General features: G+C 42.0%; 1 protein-coding gene across 2 annotated transcripts in view; it reads left to right on the top strand.

Annotated features, from left to right (window-relative positions):
- LOC126519083 (sulfate transporter-like) overlaps positions 1–21,215 on the top strand; it is a 138,734-nt gene that overhangs the window by 110,268 nt on the left and 7,251 nt on the right. For both annotated transcript variants that reach the window (XM_055065264.2, XM_050168695.2), the window contains exons 12-15: positions 799–905; positions 3,512–3,578; positions 11,466–11,602; positions 13,013–13,109. In XM_055065264.2, coding sequence (XP_054921239.1) covers positions 799–905; positions 3,512–3,578; positions 11,466–11,602; positions 13,013–13,109 — 408 coding nt within the window. The remainder of the gene's footprint in view (positions 1–798; positions 906–3,511; positions 3,579–11,465; positions 11,603–13,012; positions 13,110–21,215) is intronic.

Genomic DNA, 21,215 nt, shown 5'->3' on the forward strand with positions numbered 1-21,215 from the left:
TTTTGCGCTCTATGCCTGTACAAAATCTCAGTTTTATCGAAAAGTGGTTTACCTATTCTTAAGAGATAATGAGCCGCCAAATGTGAATCAGTGCCATTCTTTACATTGATCGCATGTTCCTGGATGCTGATATTTACACATCGATTTGTTTGCCCTGCGTAAACCTTTCCACAAGAGCACGGTATATTTTAAACAATTCGAATTTTGCAATTCACGCACTTCTTCTGATGACTGACACAGTGTGCATGTAGCCGAAGCAAGAGAAGTCTCAGTATGACGCCACAAATTTTAAATAAACGTGACTTGTGCGATACAGTCTACGGCTGCAATGCTAGAACGCTAACCGCATTACCGTCGATAGTCGTCGTGAGATGGGTTCGGCCGTAATTTTTTTTTTCTTCTTTAATACAAGCGCAACACCCACCCAGTCACCTCAATGACCGTCCAAGAGGTTAATTGAAAAGCGGCAAATACCTATTGACTTATATACAGAGAACCAGGAAATTGTGCGAATTTCCCAAACGCAAGTCGCATTAATTGGCAAATACTAAATAGTGTTTGCCAATAGAAACAACCAGCAATCACGCATCGTGTAAGCGACGCTTCTATACTTTAATCCAATGCACTTGGGACCTTGCTCGCCAATATCGTACTTAAGTGGTATAATTTTTCTCGGAGAATGAGTAAAGCAATACATACCTGTTCCGCGGTGCCTAAGACGAAGAAGGAGCGCTATAAGAATAATAGAACGGTGTAATGCGGAAACACAGTTTTCTGATCGACGTGAAACTTCTGTAGGCCCTCTGGTTGCTGAGCTGCCTGAGCGTGGTTCTGCTAAACGCCACTTACGGACTCTTGGTAGGGATCCTCCTTGGTCTCCTGGTAATCTTCCTGGAGTTAAACGGGTAAGTAGCTCCATTAAGCGTTGTCGGTTCGAATTAACAAAAAATACTAAGTAACAAGGCACACGTAGACACTGCAACATTGAGAAGGCAAATATTTCAAGAATTCAGCCAATGTAGTATAGGAGACACCACAGGAGAAAGGAACAATGCGAACTTGTGTATCAGTCGAGTTCTTTGATAAACGACGGAATTTTGTGATAGTGGTCAAGCACGCGTTGACTTGAACACTGTAGTCGGTGACCGAATCCACGCCCCAGTGACGGCAGTCTCAGAGTAATAGAAAGCAACCCCAATGGCAGCGCTTTTGTTGACTGCATGCCCCAGAAGAGATTGGAAAGGTGAAAAGACATCATCAACGCGTGCTTCTTTGAAAAACCTGTTCTGGTGGTATACTGCAGCCCCTACCCTTATTTCCGTTTAAGCAGTACAGAATGATAGACTAAACTAGTTTCGACCCACAAAGTAATCTTTATAGGTGTCCTGAACCACGCACCTTCGGGCTTGGTTAAAAAACATATTCTGCGGATAGCATACGCTGCTGTGAACACCGTAGCCAAGTTTTGCAGTGGTACTCGGCCCGTGGAACTCGCAAGCGGAGGGCGAGTTCATCTTTTCTCAAACGCTCTCTTTTCAGCAAGAGCCTGCTCCTCACGTTTTATTTCGTAATATAGCAGATTCCCATCCGCGGCTGGTATTAGACAATAACTGGCACCAATCAAGGTGAGTGTTTGAATCAGTGCGTTTCTTCCTACTGTGACTGTGTGTATGTATTGACGAAGTTTTGAAAAGCAGGCTGAAGTAAGCAGAAGTGTGATTTCGAATTTCGATAATAATTACCCCCTTCCGGAAGAAGCCGGCTATCCCTTGCCCATGCTCCGCCGCGACTGCCCGCGTAGGGAACAAACTTTGGCCATCCTGCTTATCGCTGTCGGAGCCGTCGGGCCTCACTATTTTCGACTACGTTTGAACGTTGAAGTAGCCTCGAACCACGCGCAACTTTAGGTCAGACCACACGCACCCTTTCCAGCGCGCGCTCCCTCCTGTCCGATCATGGTTAGACGCCTTGACAAACTTATTGACAGCGCTTCAAAAATCGGCGACTTGGATGCGGCTGCCATCCATCGGTCAAGCTGGCTGCCGAAGTCATGGTCTGGCTGCCATCCATCGGTGAAGGATAAAGTCGGTCTGCACCACGTAGCAAGGCCAGACTGGGGCGTACGAGCGCGAATACATACCCAAGCGCTGTCGTGTACAAAGCAAACTGCGCGCATACGCATTACATTTGCTTGTAGCTGCGGTCTACTACGTAGCCTCGATACCGCGGCCACCGTGGAGTGCTGCGACGAGTCCATTGGCTAAGCGCACTGCGAGTCGCTGAGGACAACGCGCGCTTGAGTTTGGCGCCTCGTGGGCGCCGAAATCGGAAGTGGTGGCGTCGACGTTAACATCCAAAATCAAATTTGAACTGCGCGCTACGGTTACGTTGAGTAGGCGCAACGTTGGGGGCAGTCCCGGCTCTGCCCTAGCCTTCGCGGGAGGAGGCATTCAAGAACGAGCGGAAGTAGCGCGAAGGGCGTGTTTGGTTGCCAATAATTCCACTTCTACGGAACGAATTAAAGCAGTTTTCGCGGCAAAGTATTTCTGAAATAGCATATTTTAACTTTAGCTTTAATTTTAACGACTTCTATAAAAGGTCATTCAGGGGTCATTTCAAAACTATAATTTTAGTAATTTCACGGTGATAGGCTTTTTAAAAACAACAATGTAAAATGAAGGGCAAACTTCAATTTTCTAATTTAGCGCCCAAGTCCCAGCACCAGTACGCCAGTATGACGTCGTGGATATAAATGTACTTTCTCACATGGGGTCCACTGTGGCGCTCTATATGTCGTCGAAGCTCTGAGTTCACTTTTTCGGTCACTTCAAATGCAATTGAGACAATTTTTCCCAATCAAAAATAAACTATTGAAGAGTAGACAGCTTCGACATCCGTGATGTAATAGTTTGCGGTTACGCATGACAGCACAGTGGCGTCGTCACCCGTTTTTTCTTCTGGGTTTCTGGCTTGCAGCGCCTTCTCATGGTGTGAGTGGATGTTTTGGTATTGTTCAGCGGTAATTTACTATAGCAACTCAATCTCATTTTCCCTTTGGTGCGCTTTTATTGCCGCTCACTTTTTTGCCGTATGAAATATGAATGAATCTGGAAAACGAGCAACGGAAGGACTACCCTGTCTGAGGTTAGAATGGTAGGCGTAGTAACAATAATTACGGAGTTCTTGTGTCTAGTAAGTATGAGCACCCCCGAAAAGTATTTTGTGTGTCGGAACGTAGCGCTACTAGGTGATGACTAGCTCTCATTATATTTGACAGTTAGCAGTGCGATAGTGCCAATGTCAAATCACGCCTTGTTTTTTTGGTATGTCGTTTACTATAAACGATAATGAATATTACGTACCTCTAATGTTGTACTACCTGCTACGTATCGAAGCAAATGAAAACAAAACGCGAAAACGCTCTTCCAGATTTGCTGTTTTGCACCTCGAATGGTACAAACTTAGAAGAAAAAAATACAGGTCGAGTAGCATTTTATCTTTGTGTTTGCAGGCACAAGGGGTCTCGTCTTCAGCCTCGGAAGCCTGACGTCTTCGTGCCTTCGGAATGGACGTCACGGGTTGGTACCACATCTTGCTGAGACAGAACGACACTATTAGGCTCGGTAGAACTGCCTGAATGAATAGTATTCCTCACAAAGAAGCTTTAACATACCGCCCATTCAGATGAAATTGAGCCAGAGATTGCTTATTACAGCTATACTGCACAGCAGGTCATTAATTTCTTTATATTAACATGTTTCATATTAACAAGCAGGGTAATCAGGGCCCGGATAAGGTGGACCAAGTTCTCGCGCTTGTTAAAGAGTTAACGTTGTCAAATGAAAAATTTCAGAAAGACACTTCAAACAAACTAAAGGATATTCAAACGAGCGTCACTGACATCAAAAGGCGACTCAGCGGTGTCGAAGAGCGACTAAAAGCAGTTGATAACCTGTGTCATGACGTCACCACCGTTAACTCAGTCCTTCAGGAATCGCAAGAGCAGCTGAAGACCATAGAAACTAAACAGTTGGAGCAGGTCAATCTGGTTGTTGATGACCTAAATAACCGTATGCGCAGAAATAACCTAATATTTAAGGGAATCCCGGAAGAACCAAAAGAAACATGGGTTGACACTGAACGCATCATCAACCAGTTTGTGTTAACTAAGCTAGGCTTCAATGCAGGTGAAATAGAGCGAGCCCACAGAATAGGTCGACCTAAAGCAGGTCACATCCGACCAATTGTCGTGAAATTTCTGAGTTTTAAAGACAAGAGCATCATTTTAAGAAATGCTTCCAAATTGAAGGACCTGCAGAAGCCACACGTGTGGATTGAAGAAGATTTCTCGGCCCGAATGCAGCTCATCAGGAAGAAACTCAGAGATTTCGCACGCGAAGTACGTAAGCCTAACCAAAAATATACTGTGGCCTAGGATAAACTTCTTCTTGGAAGCAAATGTTACACCTTTGATTCATCACAAAACAAAGTAAGCTGTCTTTCAACGCGCAATGAAGGCGAAGTATGTCGGCTGAGTGAGCAACCTACTGTTGGCGCACGAGGGGACGAAACTAACCAGAATGATTGACACAGTCATGCTAATCAAGGTGATTCATCGTCACTCCTGGTGTGCAACTTTCGAAGCATGTTTCACAAGCAAGACCAGCTATGTGCATTTATTGAGGCTTGTTCTGTAGATATTGTTCTTGGGACAGAAACTTGGCTTACACCCGATATTGGGGACAACGAGCTGTCGCTCTCTAGAAACTTTACTATATTTAAACATGATAGGGTGGGCGCACGGGGAGGCGGTGTTGTAGCTGCCGTGAAATCTAATCTATGTGCTCGCGTTGTTGACACGCAGTCAAATATTGAAATTTTGTGGATTTCACTTCAGGTCTGTCCCTCTGTGACTTGCGCAGTCGGAGTCTGTTACCGTCCGCCTGATTCTACTTCTGAATTCATCGAGAGTCTTAATCATTCGCTAACTTTAATCCAAGACAAGTATCCAACTTCACCTATAATCCTTGCAGGCGATTTCAACGACCCCACAATAAATTGGCAGACGTGTACGCCCCTAGGTTGCGCAATGCAAGGAATTTCTCGATGTTCTTTGTTAATTTGATCTGCATCAAATAGTTTGCAAGCCAACACGTGGAAACGCTATTCTATATCTAGTCCTCACAACCGAACCGGAAAATATGCTTGTTCACGTCCTTGAATGTATTAGCGACCACAACGTAGTACACTGTGAATACCTTTTACAAAGTAGTAAACCAGAAAAATCAACGAAATCTATTTACGATTACTGCCGTGCGAATATCGACGCGATTCTTACAGAGCTGTCATAGTTTTCTGTGTGGTTCTTGAAAACCATGGCTTATCGCAACACAAATGATAACTTGCTCGCTATCCGAAGAAAGCTTATTGAACTGAAACAGAAGCACGTTCGCAAAATTGGAATAACGTCATCAACACAGAGCACATGGTTCACGTCCCATGTGAAGAGAGCAATAAATAAAAAGAAATGCCTTTACTCTAAAGCTAAGTTGTCCCACTCGGATGGTGATTGGCAGCTATACCGAGAACTATCAAATAAATGTAAAGCTGAAATTGAATCATCGAAAAACATGTTTTTTAACGGTGACGTCGTCGGCATGTTAATGAACAATCCAAAAAAGTTTTGGAAAGTAATTAACCCTAAACACTCTTCTCAATCCACTATACCAATCGTTAATAACGGTGTGCTACTCTAACCATCCGAAGCTGCGACTGAATTTAACTCGATTTCAGCTCTGTATTCATAAACGAAAATCCAATTCCACCTGACCTTACGTTTCCTTCAATTAACTCATCTATGAATGATCTCATAATTACACCAGAGAGAATAGAATCGGCCATCGATCGACTTTCGAATAACTCAGCGCCAGGTCCAGACGGCATCTGCACAAAGATGCTTAAAATGACTAAACCTATAATATCTCCCGTATTAGCCGCCCTTTTCCAGCATTCAATAGATACAGGAATTGTACCAGATGACTGGAAGGTCGGTCGTATCACTCCCATTTACAAATCAGGTGACCGATCAGTGCCCTCAAGCTATAGACCTATATCCTTGACTAGTATTCCATGTAAATTACTTGAGCATATCATATCTTCCGCAGTTATGAAATATTTATCTGAACATAACTTGTTTTCTAACAATCAGCATGGATTTCAGCAAGGACGCTCTTGTGAAACACAGCTTTTTGAACTTATAACTGATCTTCATCAAGCTGTTCACGATTACATAAAAATCGATGCCATATTTATTGACTTCAAGAAAGCATTCGATAAAGTTCCCCATTCTCGCTTAATGATGAAACTTAGCCGGCTTAGCATACATGGTAAAATTGTTAATTGGATCTCAAGTTTTTTAACCAATCGCTACCAATTTGTTTCCGTAAATGATCACTTTTCCGCTTTAGCAGAAGTTAAATCTGGCGTTCCTCAGGGATCCGTACTTGGCCCAATCTTATTCTTAATTTACATTAATGACATCAGTAACAATCTGACCTGAACAGTTCGGTTGTTTGCAGATGACTGCGTTCTTTACAGACAAATTATCACCTCTGAAGACACTAATATTTTACAGGCCGACCTAAACAAAATTTCACTTTGGTGCGGGCAATGGCAAATGGAAATTAATGTTTCTAAAACAAAAACAATGACATTTACCAGACCCAGTAACGTTCACTTAAGTTCATATTTTATGAACATCATATGCATAGAGAATGCATCTACATTAAAATATTTGGGAGTCCATTTAACTTCTTACCTTACATGGAATGATCACATTAATGAGATAATTTCGAAAGCAAATAAAACACTTGGATTCATTAGGCGAAATTTGTATTTAGCAAATCAGTCAACTAAATTATTAGCTTACACAGCTCTAGTCCGCTCAAAGATTGTATACGCTTCCATAATATGGAATCCTAATCAGACTTACCTAATAAACGAGCTGAAATCTTTACAATATAAAGCAGCACGTTTCATCACTAAAACATACTCTAGAACATCCAGCATCACGGCTATCAAAGAGTCCCTCCAATTACCGTCTCTAGAAACACGACGACTGTTAGCTCTGCTTTCCCACTTCCACAAATTGTATCATACCCCGACATCCTGTACAGCATCCCATATCAAGCCCCCACAAAAAATATTCCCCCGCCTCGACCATCCCTTCAAAGTGCGTCCCATGTTTGCGCGTCCGAATCTCCTGCGACAATCACCGCTCTTCCGTGCTATTTATCACTGGAACAAGCTGCCAAAAGAAATTGCTTCTATACGTGATCATGACTCATTTGTAAGTAATTTGAAGCGCAGTTTTACGCATGTTGGGTAAAAGCAGAATTTTATGCCTTTGACGCATTGTAAGTGTATCTACATGCTTTGTACGGAGTGTCTTTTTTTTTTCATCATGTATGCAATTGTCTTTCCTTTTTTCTTTGTATATTTTCTTGTTGTATTCGGTGATCTTTATCACGGTGTTCTATATTGCCGTTCACCCCCTAATTGTGTTTGAAATATCCTGTTCTAACCCCCCCCCCCCTATGTAATGCTCATAAGAGCCTTTAGGGTATCTGAATAAAAAAAAATATCATCAGCTGCTTCGAAGATGTAGTAAAAGAAGCGGAAGAATTCTATACTGACCTGTACAGTAACCAGAGAAGTGAGGATAGCTCCATTAGAAACAGTAATGAGCAGGACACAGAAACTCCTCCTATAACTAGCGATAAGGTCAGAAGGGCCTTGCAAGACATGAAACGAGGAATAGGGGCAGGAGTCGATTCAATCAAAGATGGAGGATACATAATGCTTTGAAAACTGGCAACTCTTTATATGAAGTGTGTATCGACTGCAAGAGTCCCAGAAAACTAGAAGAATGCAAACATTATACTAATACATAAAAGGGGCAACGTTGAAGAATTGAAAAATTGAAGGCCTATTAGCTTACTCTCAGCATTGTATAAAATATTTACCAAAATAATCTCCAATAGAATAAGGGCAAAACAGGATATTAGTCATCCAAGGGAAGAGGCTGCCTTCAGTAAGGGATACTCTACAATGGATCGCATCCTTGTCATTAATCAGGTTATCGAGAAATCGCACAGTGCAATAAGCCTCCTTATACGGCTTTCATAGATAACGAAAAAGCCAATTGATTCAGTAGAGATACCAGCAGTCATAGAGGCATTAAATAATTAAGGAGTACAGAACGCTTACATAAATACCTTGGAAAATGTCTACAGAGGTTTTACACCTACCATAATTCTACACAAGAAAACTAGGAAGATACCTATAATGAAAGTGGTAAGACAAGGAGACAAAATGTCTTCATTGGTATTCACTGCGTGCTTGGAAGAAGTATTCAAGCTAATAAACTGGGAAGGCTTAGATGTAATAATCGACGGCGAATACCTAAGCAACCTCTAGTTTGCCGATGACATTGTTCTCTTCAGCAACAATGCAGACGAGTTACAATAAGTGATTGATGACCTTAACAGTGAGAGTGTAAGAATGGTGTTGAAGACTAATATGCAGAAGACAAAGATAACAGTGAATAACTGAGCAAAGGAACAAAAGTTCAGCATCGCCAGTCAACCTCGATAGTCTGTGAGGAGCACATTTACCTAGGTCCATTAGTCACAGGGAACCCTCATCATGAGAAGGAAGTTCATAGAAGAATAAAAATGGATTGGATCGCATACGGCAGACATTGTCAGCTGCTGACTGGAAGCATACCATTATAATTGAAAAGGAAGGTGTACAATCAGTGCATTTTACCATATGGGGCAGAGACTGACATATGGGGCAGAGACTTGGAGACTGAGAAGGAAGCTTGAAAACAAGTTAAGAGCCTCCAAAAGCGCGTTGGAACGAAGATTGCTAGGCATAATGCTAAGAGATAGAAAGATAGTGGTTTGGATCAGACAGAAAACGGGTATAGACGATATTCTAATTGACATGAAGAGAAAAAAATGGAACTGGGCAAGTCATCGTAATGCGCCGGTTAGATAACCGTTGCACCATTAGGGTTACAAAATAGGTACCGAGAGAAGGGAAACGCAGTCGAGAACGGCAGAAGACTAGGTGGAGCGATAAAATTAGGAAGTTCGCCGGCGCTAGTTGGAATCGGTTGGCGCAGGACAGGGGTAATTGGAGATCGCAGGGATAGGTCTTCGTCCTGCAGTGGACATAAAACAGGGTGATGATGATGATGATGATGATGATGATGATGATCTTCGTAGGCAACAGACAAACTCACACTCATTAGCAAGTCCACCCTGCTTTGTTAACCTGACGCTAATAAAATAATATAGACAAAGTTCGGATGCCACTAGGCTTCCTAAGCTGTTCGCACGTCATTTGAATCCACATATTCATTTAAGTGAAGCTGTATTTGCTGGTGCAATAATGCGGGCAGGCGCCAATTATGGGCCAAGAGAAGTCGTCCACCTCACGTTAACACGTGTATGACACGTGTGAGGCGGAAGCATGACGCAAGAATGAATGCAAAGCAATAACGAATGAGAGAGCTTATAACACCAACATAGAAGATGATGAACAAATTACAAGCTGCGGCAAACAGCTTGGAAGTGTGTGCAATCAGGGATTAGGAAATAGAAAAAGAAAAGCAGTGTGACATATTTTGAAGGCGTTCGTTGCACACATGAACTAGAGATAAAAATAACAAGCCGAAAAGTTGCGCGATTTATAAAAGCACAAACTCCTTTTCACAATGTGCAGTGCGTTCAAGCGGACAAATAGCAAAACACGAAAATCAATATTAAAATAGTAGCAGTTCGCAATGTCCATTGGGGCTTGTCTAGTGGGGCTTGTCTATTGCAATGTTTATTGGGATGAAAGCAAAAAGCTTTTTCTGTTATATTAATGCAATGTAATTTGAAATCCCTTCGTTAAAATGTGAATACATTCTGGCTGCCCTGTTTGCAGGTTCTCAACCCATATTGCTTGCTAAGCTTTCGCTTGGCCTACCGTTACTCTCTACATAAAATACAGCCAACAGAGGAAAGTTAAATCACATAAATATAGAAAACTACGCAGTTCCTCGGTCTCATTGGCAAAGGGGTGGTGAAATAGCGTGTACGTAATGTGCGTGCACTCTATGTGCGGTGCTCATAATCAGGCAACCTAAGTCGCTGTAGAGATTCAAAGCCAAAGCCGCCTTTACCTGTGCAGTTTCCGAAGGCATACTTTGACTTCACTGAGATTTCATTATAAGATTGAATTTCCGCTCCACGGTCGATTGGGGGCAAGTGTGAGTCGGGACCGCTGCTAAGTTTAAGGCACCGCGGCGGCCACGGAAGCTGGCTGCTCGATGGGAGAAAAAAGCATTACAAATATTGGTACAGGTAGTTTGCCATAGGGCCGGGTTCTGGTGTTGTAAAACACCTGGCTAAGAGGATTCACAAAGAGCTGCCTAACCATTTCCTCAAGGACGAAATATGAGCAGAAGGATAAGAAAGGATGGGTCGGCTCTCGCCAATTCTGAGGTGGGATCAACGTGGAGAAATACTTTGCGTGCGATGACAGTTTGGTGGCGCAAGTTATTAGCACTCTCGTTAGTCTTTCTAAGCAGCATGTGAAACGCATAATCTTCAATGCCATTGAGAATCCTCTGTTCTGCTCCCTATCATGGTTGGCGTAAAACGAATGGATTGGTCGAGAACATCGTCAATGCAGCAAAAAAAAAAAAAGAACTCCTGTGGGACTGCTGTGCTTGCTGGCATTGGTGATGTTTTGCCCAAAGTTTTATCGAGCACTGTGGTCTGACAATTTGGTAAGAGGATGTTGAACTGAAACGAACTCGGAATTACAGATCCTTGATACTAAGCTAATGGTTCGCAATGTCAGCGAGGTAAACCACAGCGTCGTTAAAATTAGTCTTGCCGTCTCACTTGCTGTGAGGTCTGGATGAACTCATTCGGGGAGTTGCATTCCTCCACGTCATGATCCCCCATAACGTTCACCATTTTCAGCTACTGATAAGGTAATACGGTGCCGCAGATGGCAGGGGCAGCCATTCCTACACAGGTAGGTCACTGACGACGTAAATTATGCCGTTGGTAAAGAAAGCTCTATTGCTCATGTAGGAGCTGCATGGGAGGGCGAAGGATCCCAGAACATCCCTCAAATCCGTGATGGTTTATTCACAATGACAATAGCTGCTCAAGAGCTAGTGCAGCAGTCTACGCGTAGAGCATAAAATTTGCCCTGGCACTTGCGACCACAAACAGATCTCCTCGTCTTCAGTGCACCACCTAAGAAGAGGGCACATTGCCTTCAATGCGCATGCAATAAAATTGCGGAACGAATTCATCTTGTATTGTTTAACTCATTGCCAGATTCAGTATGGTAAAGTACTCTATGGTGTTTTCTTTTTTTGTGCAACTTACTAGGAAGACACTCTGAAGATCTATCGTGCTGGTGGTCCTTTCTGCTTCGCAACGCACCATAGCATTGTCGCTGAATTCGAAGAACTGTTCACGGACAAGAATCCTGCGCGAAAGAAGGCCAAAAGGAAGCTCCACGACATGTAAGAAAACTTAGACACTAATTGAAAGGAAACCATGCCTGAATCTGCTACTTGGCAGATGCACTTATTAGATCTAATAATCGATCTGTATTTAGAATGATTTCTTTTTGGACCCACGAGTGAAATAAACGCTCCACTAAACAATCAGCGCCACTCGGGCGTGCTGAGTTATGCCGCTGGTACTATGCGCTTACGTAAGGCTACTATTACACAATCACTGACGCACATCAAGTTCATGGCTTTGTACGAGTATATCAGTAAACTGTGCCTGCTTGAAACACCAATCAATTTTTCTACATGGCAGAAATGACGTTTTATTTTAACACAAAGAATCGCATTCAATAGCATGGGAATCGAAAAGCATTATTTCATGACCTTTAAAAATAATTGGTTAAATAGGGTTGATCAGGGTTGGGAAGGAAACGAAAGCTGAAGTTTTCATTTTTTTAATCGTGCCTACGAAACGCCCAGCTGTACGCCCCTGATATGTGGCAGAATAAAAAGTGTTTTCGCTTCTTTCGATTACTTGTGTGCGGAGAAAGCTATCCAAACTAGGCAGGCTGCGTATTTGGTTCGTTTCGAGTGCGTGGTAGTTCATTTTCATGACAAGTTAAATTTGCCCCAAGCTGCCGCTGTTGGACATGTGCTAGGTGGCGTCGCCATTCATGCTTCGTCTTTGCGCAATATTTTCACCAGCCAGCTCTCCACGCATGTTTAGACACAACCAGCCACGGTGTCTTAGTGGCTATGGCGTTGCGCTGTTTTGCTTGAAGTCGTGAATTTGATCCCCGCTGTGGAGACCGTAATTCTTTCGTGATGATATGCAAAAGTGCTCTTGCACTTAGATTCAGGTGCACGCTCAGCATTGCCGGCTGGTAAATAATATGATGTTCCCTACTACGGCGTGCTTCAAAATTTACATCGTGGCTTTGGTACGGAAACCCACCGAATTTATTGTAAAGTCTATACTTTATTGCTATGCTATGTTTCGGGTGCCCAGAAATTATTATGCAGTAAGGTGACGGGCTAGTTGACTGAAATTTATGGTTTGCAGATCGTCAAGAGCACCGAAAGACGAACAATTTTTCTCTTTGCTCGTTTTTGTATAATTTTTACAAGAAAACAGACAAGACAGCGTTTCAAGATCTTGCAGCGCTCCCCTGTCGGCCTCTCACTTGGCCGGATTCTGGTGCGCCATTAAGATCTGCTCAACATGTCCAAAAATATAACTTACATGTCTAGTTAAATCTTGCATTCATGTTGATCATGCCTGTATAGTCCGTATGAACAATATTATTATAACCATGGCCCTGTTTTTATTCCAAATAGATTTGCTTAACTACGGACTTCCTTTCCAAATTCTCTTTTTCAAAATTGCAAAAAAAACATCCTTGGCGAATTGTGTTTCAGAGAAGCCCATAGCGAAGCTGTGACCACAAGTGTGGTAGTGATGGATTGTTCCGCCATAAGTTTCTTTGATTCTACTGGTGTTGGAGCACTCGATCAGGTAAGAAATATTTTGGTTTCTTTGTTTCTTGTTCCAGACGCAGCAGTGGAAGCTAAATTTGTTATCCTTTGATAGCCAAAGGGAAGGTTCGCTTTGGCCCCTGGTAGAGCCGAAAAAGAGCAACAATATACCCTACATATCGCATGTTACAATTACTGTTTCAGTCGAAGAGCAGTTTTTGAAATCCGCAATTTCTTTATTTCCTGGTAAGGCAGCTAAAGCCTAAATGTCCCTGATTTTGGAGAAGACATTGTGTTCTAATGGATGATTATGTGAATCTTCACAACAACTAGAGATTCTTGATGGACTAGTTTGTACAATTTTATGCCATATAATTGTGTGGGCGTAAAAACATAACCACACAAAGACACACTGCCAGGACGGGGGCGATTTTATAAACTATGTAATTGACTGCACACTGTATCAACACTGCGATGCGGCCCTATTCGAATACATAGGAAATGCAGAAACGCTTTTCTGAGATAACTCGCGGACTGAATTTAATTAAATTTATTGCATGTGAGAGATAAAGTTATATTCTAGTGATTATTTGAAGTGTAAATTCAATTTAGGGCCTAAAATGTGTTAAAACAATTTTCGAAAATTAGAAAGTTTGTAAAATGTAGAAGCAGCAAGTTTACAAATTTCAGGTCCGCATCAAAAACAGATATCGTGGTTTTGTAAACGGCATTCATTACATCATTCAAAGGGAACAAATTCGATATGTCAATTGATATATTACACCAATTCGTTACGTTGTGTATAATGGTTCTGCAAAAGCTGTATTTCTCTATTACTAATTTTTGGGGGATTCATGTGCGACATATCAATTTTGTGCGCTTTAGATGTACTGTTAGACGAAATTCATAGTATTGTGATATGATCTTGCATTGCAGAGTTACCGAGTTGTAAATTTGATGGTCTCGTGTCCTGAAAATTTGAAATATTTGACTATCTTTATTAAAGAATTGACAAGCTAAATCAGGGATTTCAAACGTACAGTCACTAGATATGAAGTTCTTTTTTTAAATGCAACAAACCTGTCCAAATTTGGTGAAGTGTTTACCGAGAGAAAATAATTACCCTTCTACGTGTAATTAGATAGGAGCAACCCAACTAAAGCTTCCTCTAAGGACTTGCGCGCAGTAAACACGTGTAGATGGGCCAGTTGCAAGAAAAACATCACTGTTTGTAGTCTAAAAGTGTAACTGATATATACTTTGGCTGTCAAGAATACTAGATTATAATCCCCTAGCAATACCCACAGCATGTCATGTGGGCTTTCGCTGTGAATTCAAAAAGCGGTATAGAGTATGTTTCAGCACTCCTTTGAAAACTTCTGTCGCTGTCTCACTTATGGTAATTTGCTAACATTGTTTCGCAAGAGGTAAACAGCAAGGACACTATAACAGTCCACTGCTGCAAAATATTTAGTTAATTTCAAATATTCGACAACGCTAAGTAGTTCCTTTTCGTACACTCTAAAAACAAAGAGAGTTCCGGGCACTCTCTTTGAGGGAGTATCTGCTTGTCCCATATTCCACTCTCTTTTCGAGAGTCGATCGACCATCTTTGAGAGAGAGTAGGACCACTACTCCTGACAGAGTTTTGTTACTCCACCGCAAAGGAGTGCTAGTACTCTTCCGGAGTGCTAATATTCTCCACACGGGAATAATAGTACTCCCCCAGGCCGAGTGCTTCTACTCCTCCAAACCGAGTACTTCTACTCCAAGCAGAGTGTTTCTACTCCCCCAAACAGTATTTGTACTCCTTCAGAACAGAGTGCTAGTACTCTTCCCAATACTGTGAAAACAAGATGTAGATCCATGGTCACGTTAGAAGGGATTCGCAATACTTACATGTGGGGAATATTTGATTCCTTCATAAGCAGCTCCTACACTTATGCGTTTTGAATGGAATGTAATCTAAGTAGCCGAGTTACTCTAATAAAACATTTTCGCTCTTAAAAGGTCAAAATCTTTATTGATCAGTCACAAGACAAACTGAATAATAATTTGAGAAACATATTGACAAACACATGAAATGAGATTGTAATGATGCCCATGAACTTTAGAACACATCTTGTACTAAAACATAGGTATATTATCTAAAGTTTCATCAGTATTAGTGTAGAAATGTGCTTTAATTTCAATTGGCTCCTTTTTCTCAAAAATAAAGCAAACAATGGAAACTTAAACATAGAACAAACGTGTGCAAACTCACTAAGTATTGACACTATGATCAAACAGAAATGTGTGCCACATTACTGGCACAAAACGCGTGCACTTATATGGCAGAAGTTACCAGATGAGCTGCTAAGCATGGGGCTGGTAATGTAGATAAATTGTGCAAGAAACTTTTTGTGTGCCATATTCTAAAACAGCAGCTCATTTGATAACTTCCTGTACACTGTATGGATGTTCCTGACTGAGAGTACAGTGCATTTAGAAATGTGTTGTACATTCTCATGTCAGGCCGCAGGTCTAGCTAGCTTTGCTTATATTTCACATAGCGTTATTCCTGTATGGGCTGCACCCCATTGTTTCTAATTGTGGCTTGTCGTGGTTATGCAGCAATATCCTGCCCGGCCTCAAAGCTGTCAGAGGGGTATCATATTTCCTATTAGGTTGGCGTTCTTACGAAAGTAGTTTCCTGGTGCTGTTGAGATTGATCCGTTAAACTTTCTCGCAAATAAATAAAATAAAATATACATTATCTAGTGTAGCAAATGAGTATAAAACTGCAAGAAGCAATGGCATTAAAATCTTGCGCATCAAACTTCTTTTGTCATATGTGGTAGCTTTTCATTCCCATTAGGGTAAGAGTGCTATACTTCTGAGGAGCAGCTTGCATAATGACAGGATCAATTATTGTGACATTAATAATAATAATATATGGGGTTTTACGTGCCAAAACCACTTTCTGAGTATGAGGCACGCCGTAGTGGGGGACTCCGGAAATTTTGACCACCTGGGGTTCTTTAACGTGCACCTAAATCTAAGTACACGGGTGTTTTCGCATTTCACCCCCATCGAAATGCGGCCGCCGTGGCCGGGATTCGATCCCGCGACCTCGTGCTCAGCAGCCTAACACCATAGCCACTGAGCAACCACGGCGGGTGATATTGTGACATTGAATATGCAAGCTCACTAGAGTATAGCATGGCTTCAGCTGTGAACCACAAATCAGATATGATGAATATGATCCATCAAAGGTGACAAGCATATGTACAGGCAGGGAAGTGCATGAGAAAGAAAAAGAAGCCTAAACATAAATTGAGAATGGCACCATTCTATCTCACATATCTCTTCTATGCACGTAGATTGTGCATGCGACTATGCATATACTTGCACAATGAAGCAACTACCTGAAACCAAAGCTTTTTTCCTACTGAAGTGGATAAGATGCGCTAAAGTAAGAAAAATGATCGCACTTCACAGCATTTTCGTCTCAAAACAAGTACAGATGTCGCTGAGAAGATTAATACATCGCCTCACTGGGCACTCTATCTTAAGTCCAGAAATTTACCTTGTGCGAAAATGCTTTAGTTTTATTTTGTCTTATAAAAGTTATGTCGACAGAAGCCACGAAAATAAGGTGCTTTTCATAACCCTATATGCTCACATCAGCCATTTATGAACAAATGTTCTACTCAGATGCTCTCAGTTGTTTCCATTGAACGCATCTCTACCTCCGCTATCATACTTGGTTGGCAAGTAGATTTATTCACCCTAATGAAAATACCAAATGCCTGCCAGTAGCTTTCATTTGACTATTTCACAGAAGGAGAAACCACAACTTTACATCTTTAAAATAAGTTTCAATTCCAAGTGACTTCGGCTTCAAAGACGTAAGGTGTGCACCACGGTGTGCACAGTTTAAGGCCTTAATTGCTCCTTGCTTTTTCTTCGGGAGGCACGAGCGGTTCTAATGAACTGGTTTCGTGAGCACGCACGTAAACGATAATGACTTTTTAAACATGACATTCTCTTCCCCCCATGCTTCCCCTTTCTGGAACCTTAAAGGTAGCCGTACTTCTAAAATTAGGTGTAAAAAATATATATAAAAAGGAAGACACGAAAATCTGTCTGCTTCATGTCAGCATTTCAAATACAGAATCACAGAGGTTTGTATTTGCACTCTTGAATTCACGTGCTGTTAAATGTAAGCTATTAAAGCTGTTAAACGTTAAATGCATGTAAGCACCTAACCATGAATGAGCTGTCCTTTTTATAGTGAACACAGGCACCATGCTCATTGCATGTATCATCTCACTAAGCAAATATACAATTTTATTGTACTGCAATTTTTAATCACATGGATATATCTGTTCAGAGGCAAACAAAAAGCTCTCACTTCTCACAAAACTAATCAGCTTTTTTAAACACACTTCTAACATCTAATGACACTTGCTCCTATGTTTTTGTCTTCAGAGAGCATACTTTATTTTGACTCCCATCAGAGACATTATATAAATATACCATGTTAAGATGACTTTGGCTAAGATGACTAAGATGACTCTTGCGGTGACGTACTGCATTTTGATTTTGTTGACATTTAGTCACATGGCACACCCAATATACCCACATTCTAGTTTCCTCGTCCAAAATGCTTGGAAATGTATTGTGATCTTTTGGCATGCGCTCCACTGCACAAAGTGAAGTCGCGCTGGGCTTGCTCTTTGACATCCTTGTGTTCTTGCAGCTGCGTTTTTGCGTTATATAGAACATACAACACTAGTCAACACTAGCACATTGTGTAAATCAACATCATGACAGTCAAGGTCGTGTCACTAAAAGAAAGTCTTAGCTCTTAGTCTTCCTACTGAACTGCATGCGAAACGTCTAAACGATTGCAACTGTCAATTGTTGAAGTAACATCAATTTTTAGATCTAAAAAAATGAAATTACTCAAAGTTCATCCTCATTTAGCACAAATGTTAAAATACTCGTGCGAATAAATAGAATATTAGTCATCCTAAGATGTCATAAGTCTGTAATTAGTCTGCTGTGTCGCAAACAGCACCTGCGACATCCTAAGCATGTGCCCAATGTGCTACCGCCTTCCCCTGGCCATCTCTCGTTGCGCCACTGCTCAAGCTATAATTTGAGGATCATATCTGCAAACATAATGCTCTGTAGTGATGAAAATATGGTCCTCCAGTTCAGTGGATATGACTGGATGTGCCTATAAGAAAGGGCAACAAGGTTTGGTGTGGAAAGCTTACCCCCATTTCAATGATAACAAGAAAGTTCACTGCGGCCTCCATCTAAGCTTACTAAAAGGCATGAACTTATTTTTATTTATGAGGGGCGCAATGGAGATCATTTTTTACAGACTCGACTAGGGCTGCAGTTCGAAATCTAGCATTTTACAATCTTGAAGGCATGTAAAAGTTGCAGTTACACCGCAGTTATTAGTTCATTAAGTAACTCCTTGTTTTGCGTACCACAGACGACTGGTAACACAGAATTAAACCAACGTTTTACTTTGATACTTTATTTCTTCACTAAAATATTAAAGCGATATACAAATTTTCATCTCTCATGCAGTAGCAAGATGCACACATTACGCTTGTAACCCCCAGAGGAAGGGTGATTTAGTTGTTCATATGACGTAACTCTGAAACGCCAACTAATATTAGCAAATACACAGGCATGTCTAAACCATTAGGCATGTGCAAAGCGCCCCTGCAATTGTAATTCCACACAGCATCCATAATATTCGATGCCGATGCATAACTCGCTGTTTGACAATTCACCGAGTTCGTTGACGTAAGCACCCTTTCAGATTGGCACCGTGCACGAGAACCGCAACTGGAGACATAAAATCAGACGTACAATCACACCATTTCAATGCATGAGCAAAAACTGTTGAGTCTTAGGGCTAAACCCCACGAGAGCGACTTAGTGGGCGACGGCGACGAGGGACAGATTCGAGCGACAAAACGGGCCGTCGCTTTAACAGATAACTTGGTTCTAGAAATCTAGAAATCGTCGATCGTCGCCCGGAAGTGTGATGAGCACTAAACAATTGCGCGAAGCCGGAGCTGAATGTACATCACTCGAATACTACCGACTGTCACGTGGAACGAGCAAACAATTGAATTTTTATACGTGCAAGGATGAGAGCCTACTGCATGACTTTCCTTAATATGTTATGCAACTTTTTAAAGTAAAATAGACCAACTTCAATTATTAAAGCACGCGTCACGCTAGCTTTCACGCGTATTTTCAGCCCTCATAGCGGCAAAACCGTGGAAACGTTGCTGAAAATTGTCGCTCGCACGGAGTACGACTTGTAGGCGACGAGCGAACGCAACAGCCAGCTTCATCGCATCACTTGTAGCTGTCGCGCGCAAGATCGCTTATGTGGGGTTTATACTTTATTGAACATTAAACATGAATTCCTCATGCGTTTTCAATAAGTTCAATATAACGCGCCCAATTGACCTCTTGCTGCATGCAGCTGAATGCCTGCGTCAAAGTTTCAAACTAGCACTAGCGCTGCGCGTAACTTCAGTGCTCGCAGATCACCCATGCGCGAGACACCGTCAAGCACGCACCTTATTTATAACGAAAGCATGCCGCGAGCAAAATGACGCCTTCTGTTATGTGCCTCCTTATTTCAACAGCGTTCCGCACACAGTAGACTGCCAAACTGAATAAATTAAAACACACAAAACACACGCTAAGCACGCTACGCATAGGCTCGGAATCATGGGCTGGTGAACAAACCATTTTAAGCTATCGCCTCACGTCTTATTGAACATACCATGGTTCTGGCAGCGCTTGCGATTTTCAAAGCTCTTGCGGATAGCAGAAAGTGATAAAATCACATGCAGTTATCGCGACGACTGGCTTTTTCGATTGACATCGAGAGACACAGCGCGCTTGCCTAGTCCGTTGTCAATCGCGTCGGCTAGGCGCCGCGACAAATTCCTGGCGATAGCGCGTCGTGTACGCAGATTGAGCACCTAAGTCAAAATTCACTTACCCTGGAGGATTTCTCATTATATCCAATGAATGACAAACGACTGTCGTGTTTTCGTGGCGACGCGAGATGGCTGACACACATTCTCACTTGGATGGCCTTCGTTGCAGCTCGCTGGACGGATCACCTTTCACCGGTGCTGTGCTGTTCCGCGATGTTGAGCGCGCGCGCGGTGGAGCCACTCCGAGTAAAAAAGTAGAGCGCTCGCTCCGCTTTCCTTTGAACTGTGGCTGCCTGTTCTCTTAGAAGCAAAACGGTGTGTTCTTTGTTCAGCGTGAGTGAGTTATATATTGCTATGTTCGGGGCCAGCCTCCTCTAGTTGAAGCAGAAGGTTATGCTACGTTTTGTTTTCTATTGCCGCAAGAGTAGAACGGGCATTCTGCGCTCTGTCAGAAGGGCAAAGTGAAAAGCAAATTGCACTCTCTCCTTGGTGAACAATGCATTTCACTCCACTCGACATTTTGCGAAAGTAAAACACCGCTTTGGAGAGTAAATCGGCCTCTTCACGCCTGCTCTACCCTCCCTAGTTGTTACAGAGTAGGTGGACAAGAACAATTGGTTTGTCAATTCAATTCCTACTTGAAACTTTAGATATTCAGCTACTCCTCGAATATATATATATATATATATATATATATATATATATATATATATATATACGAGTGTGTGTGTGTGTGGTAATGTTCCGGGGTCACTCAGTTCGTTATCTGTTCTGTCTCTCTCTCTCTCTCTCTCTCTCTCTATATATATATATATATATAAATATATATATATATATATGTATGTATATATACGTAACGACAGAGAGAGCAGAACATACGTACCTCTTGTGACCAGTTGCGCAATGCTCTGCGCGCTATAGACGCGTACTAGTAGGCAAAGAAACACGATGTGCGATGGGCACCACGGGGCGTCGACGCGTGCGCCCTCTAGCATTGCGGTTGCATACTATATTTCACCAGTTGGCACGCATTGCACCAGTTGGATAAGTAACTGTACGAGGGAGCTACAAAAGGTTTGAAGAAGGGCAAGAAAGTTAAACAGACGTATACAAAAATGCTGGTATGAAAAGCTTCTATAGCAAAATTGAATAAATCAGGCAGGCTAGGTAAC

The sequence above is a fragment of the Dermacentor andersoni genome, chromosome 10, assembly GCF_023375885.2.
Source record: "Dermacentor andersoni chromosome 10, qqDerAnde1_hic_scaffold, whole genome shotgun sequence".
Taxonomy (NCBI): Eukaryota; Metazoa; Arthropoda; class Arachnida; order Ixodida; family Ixodidae; genus Dermacentor; species Dermacentor andersoni.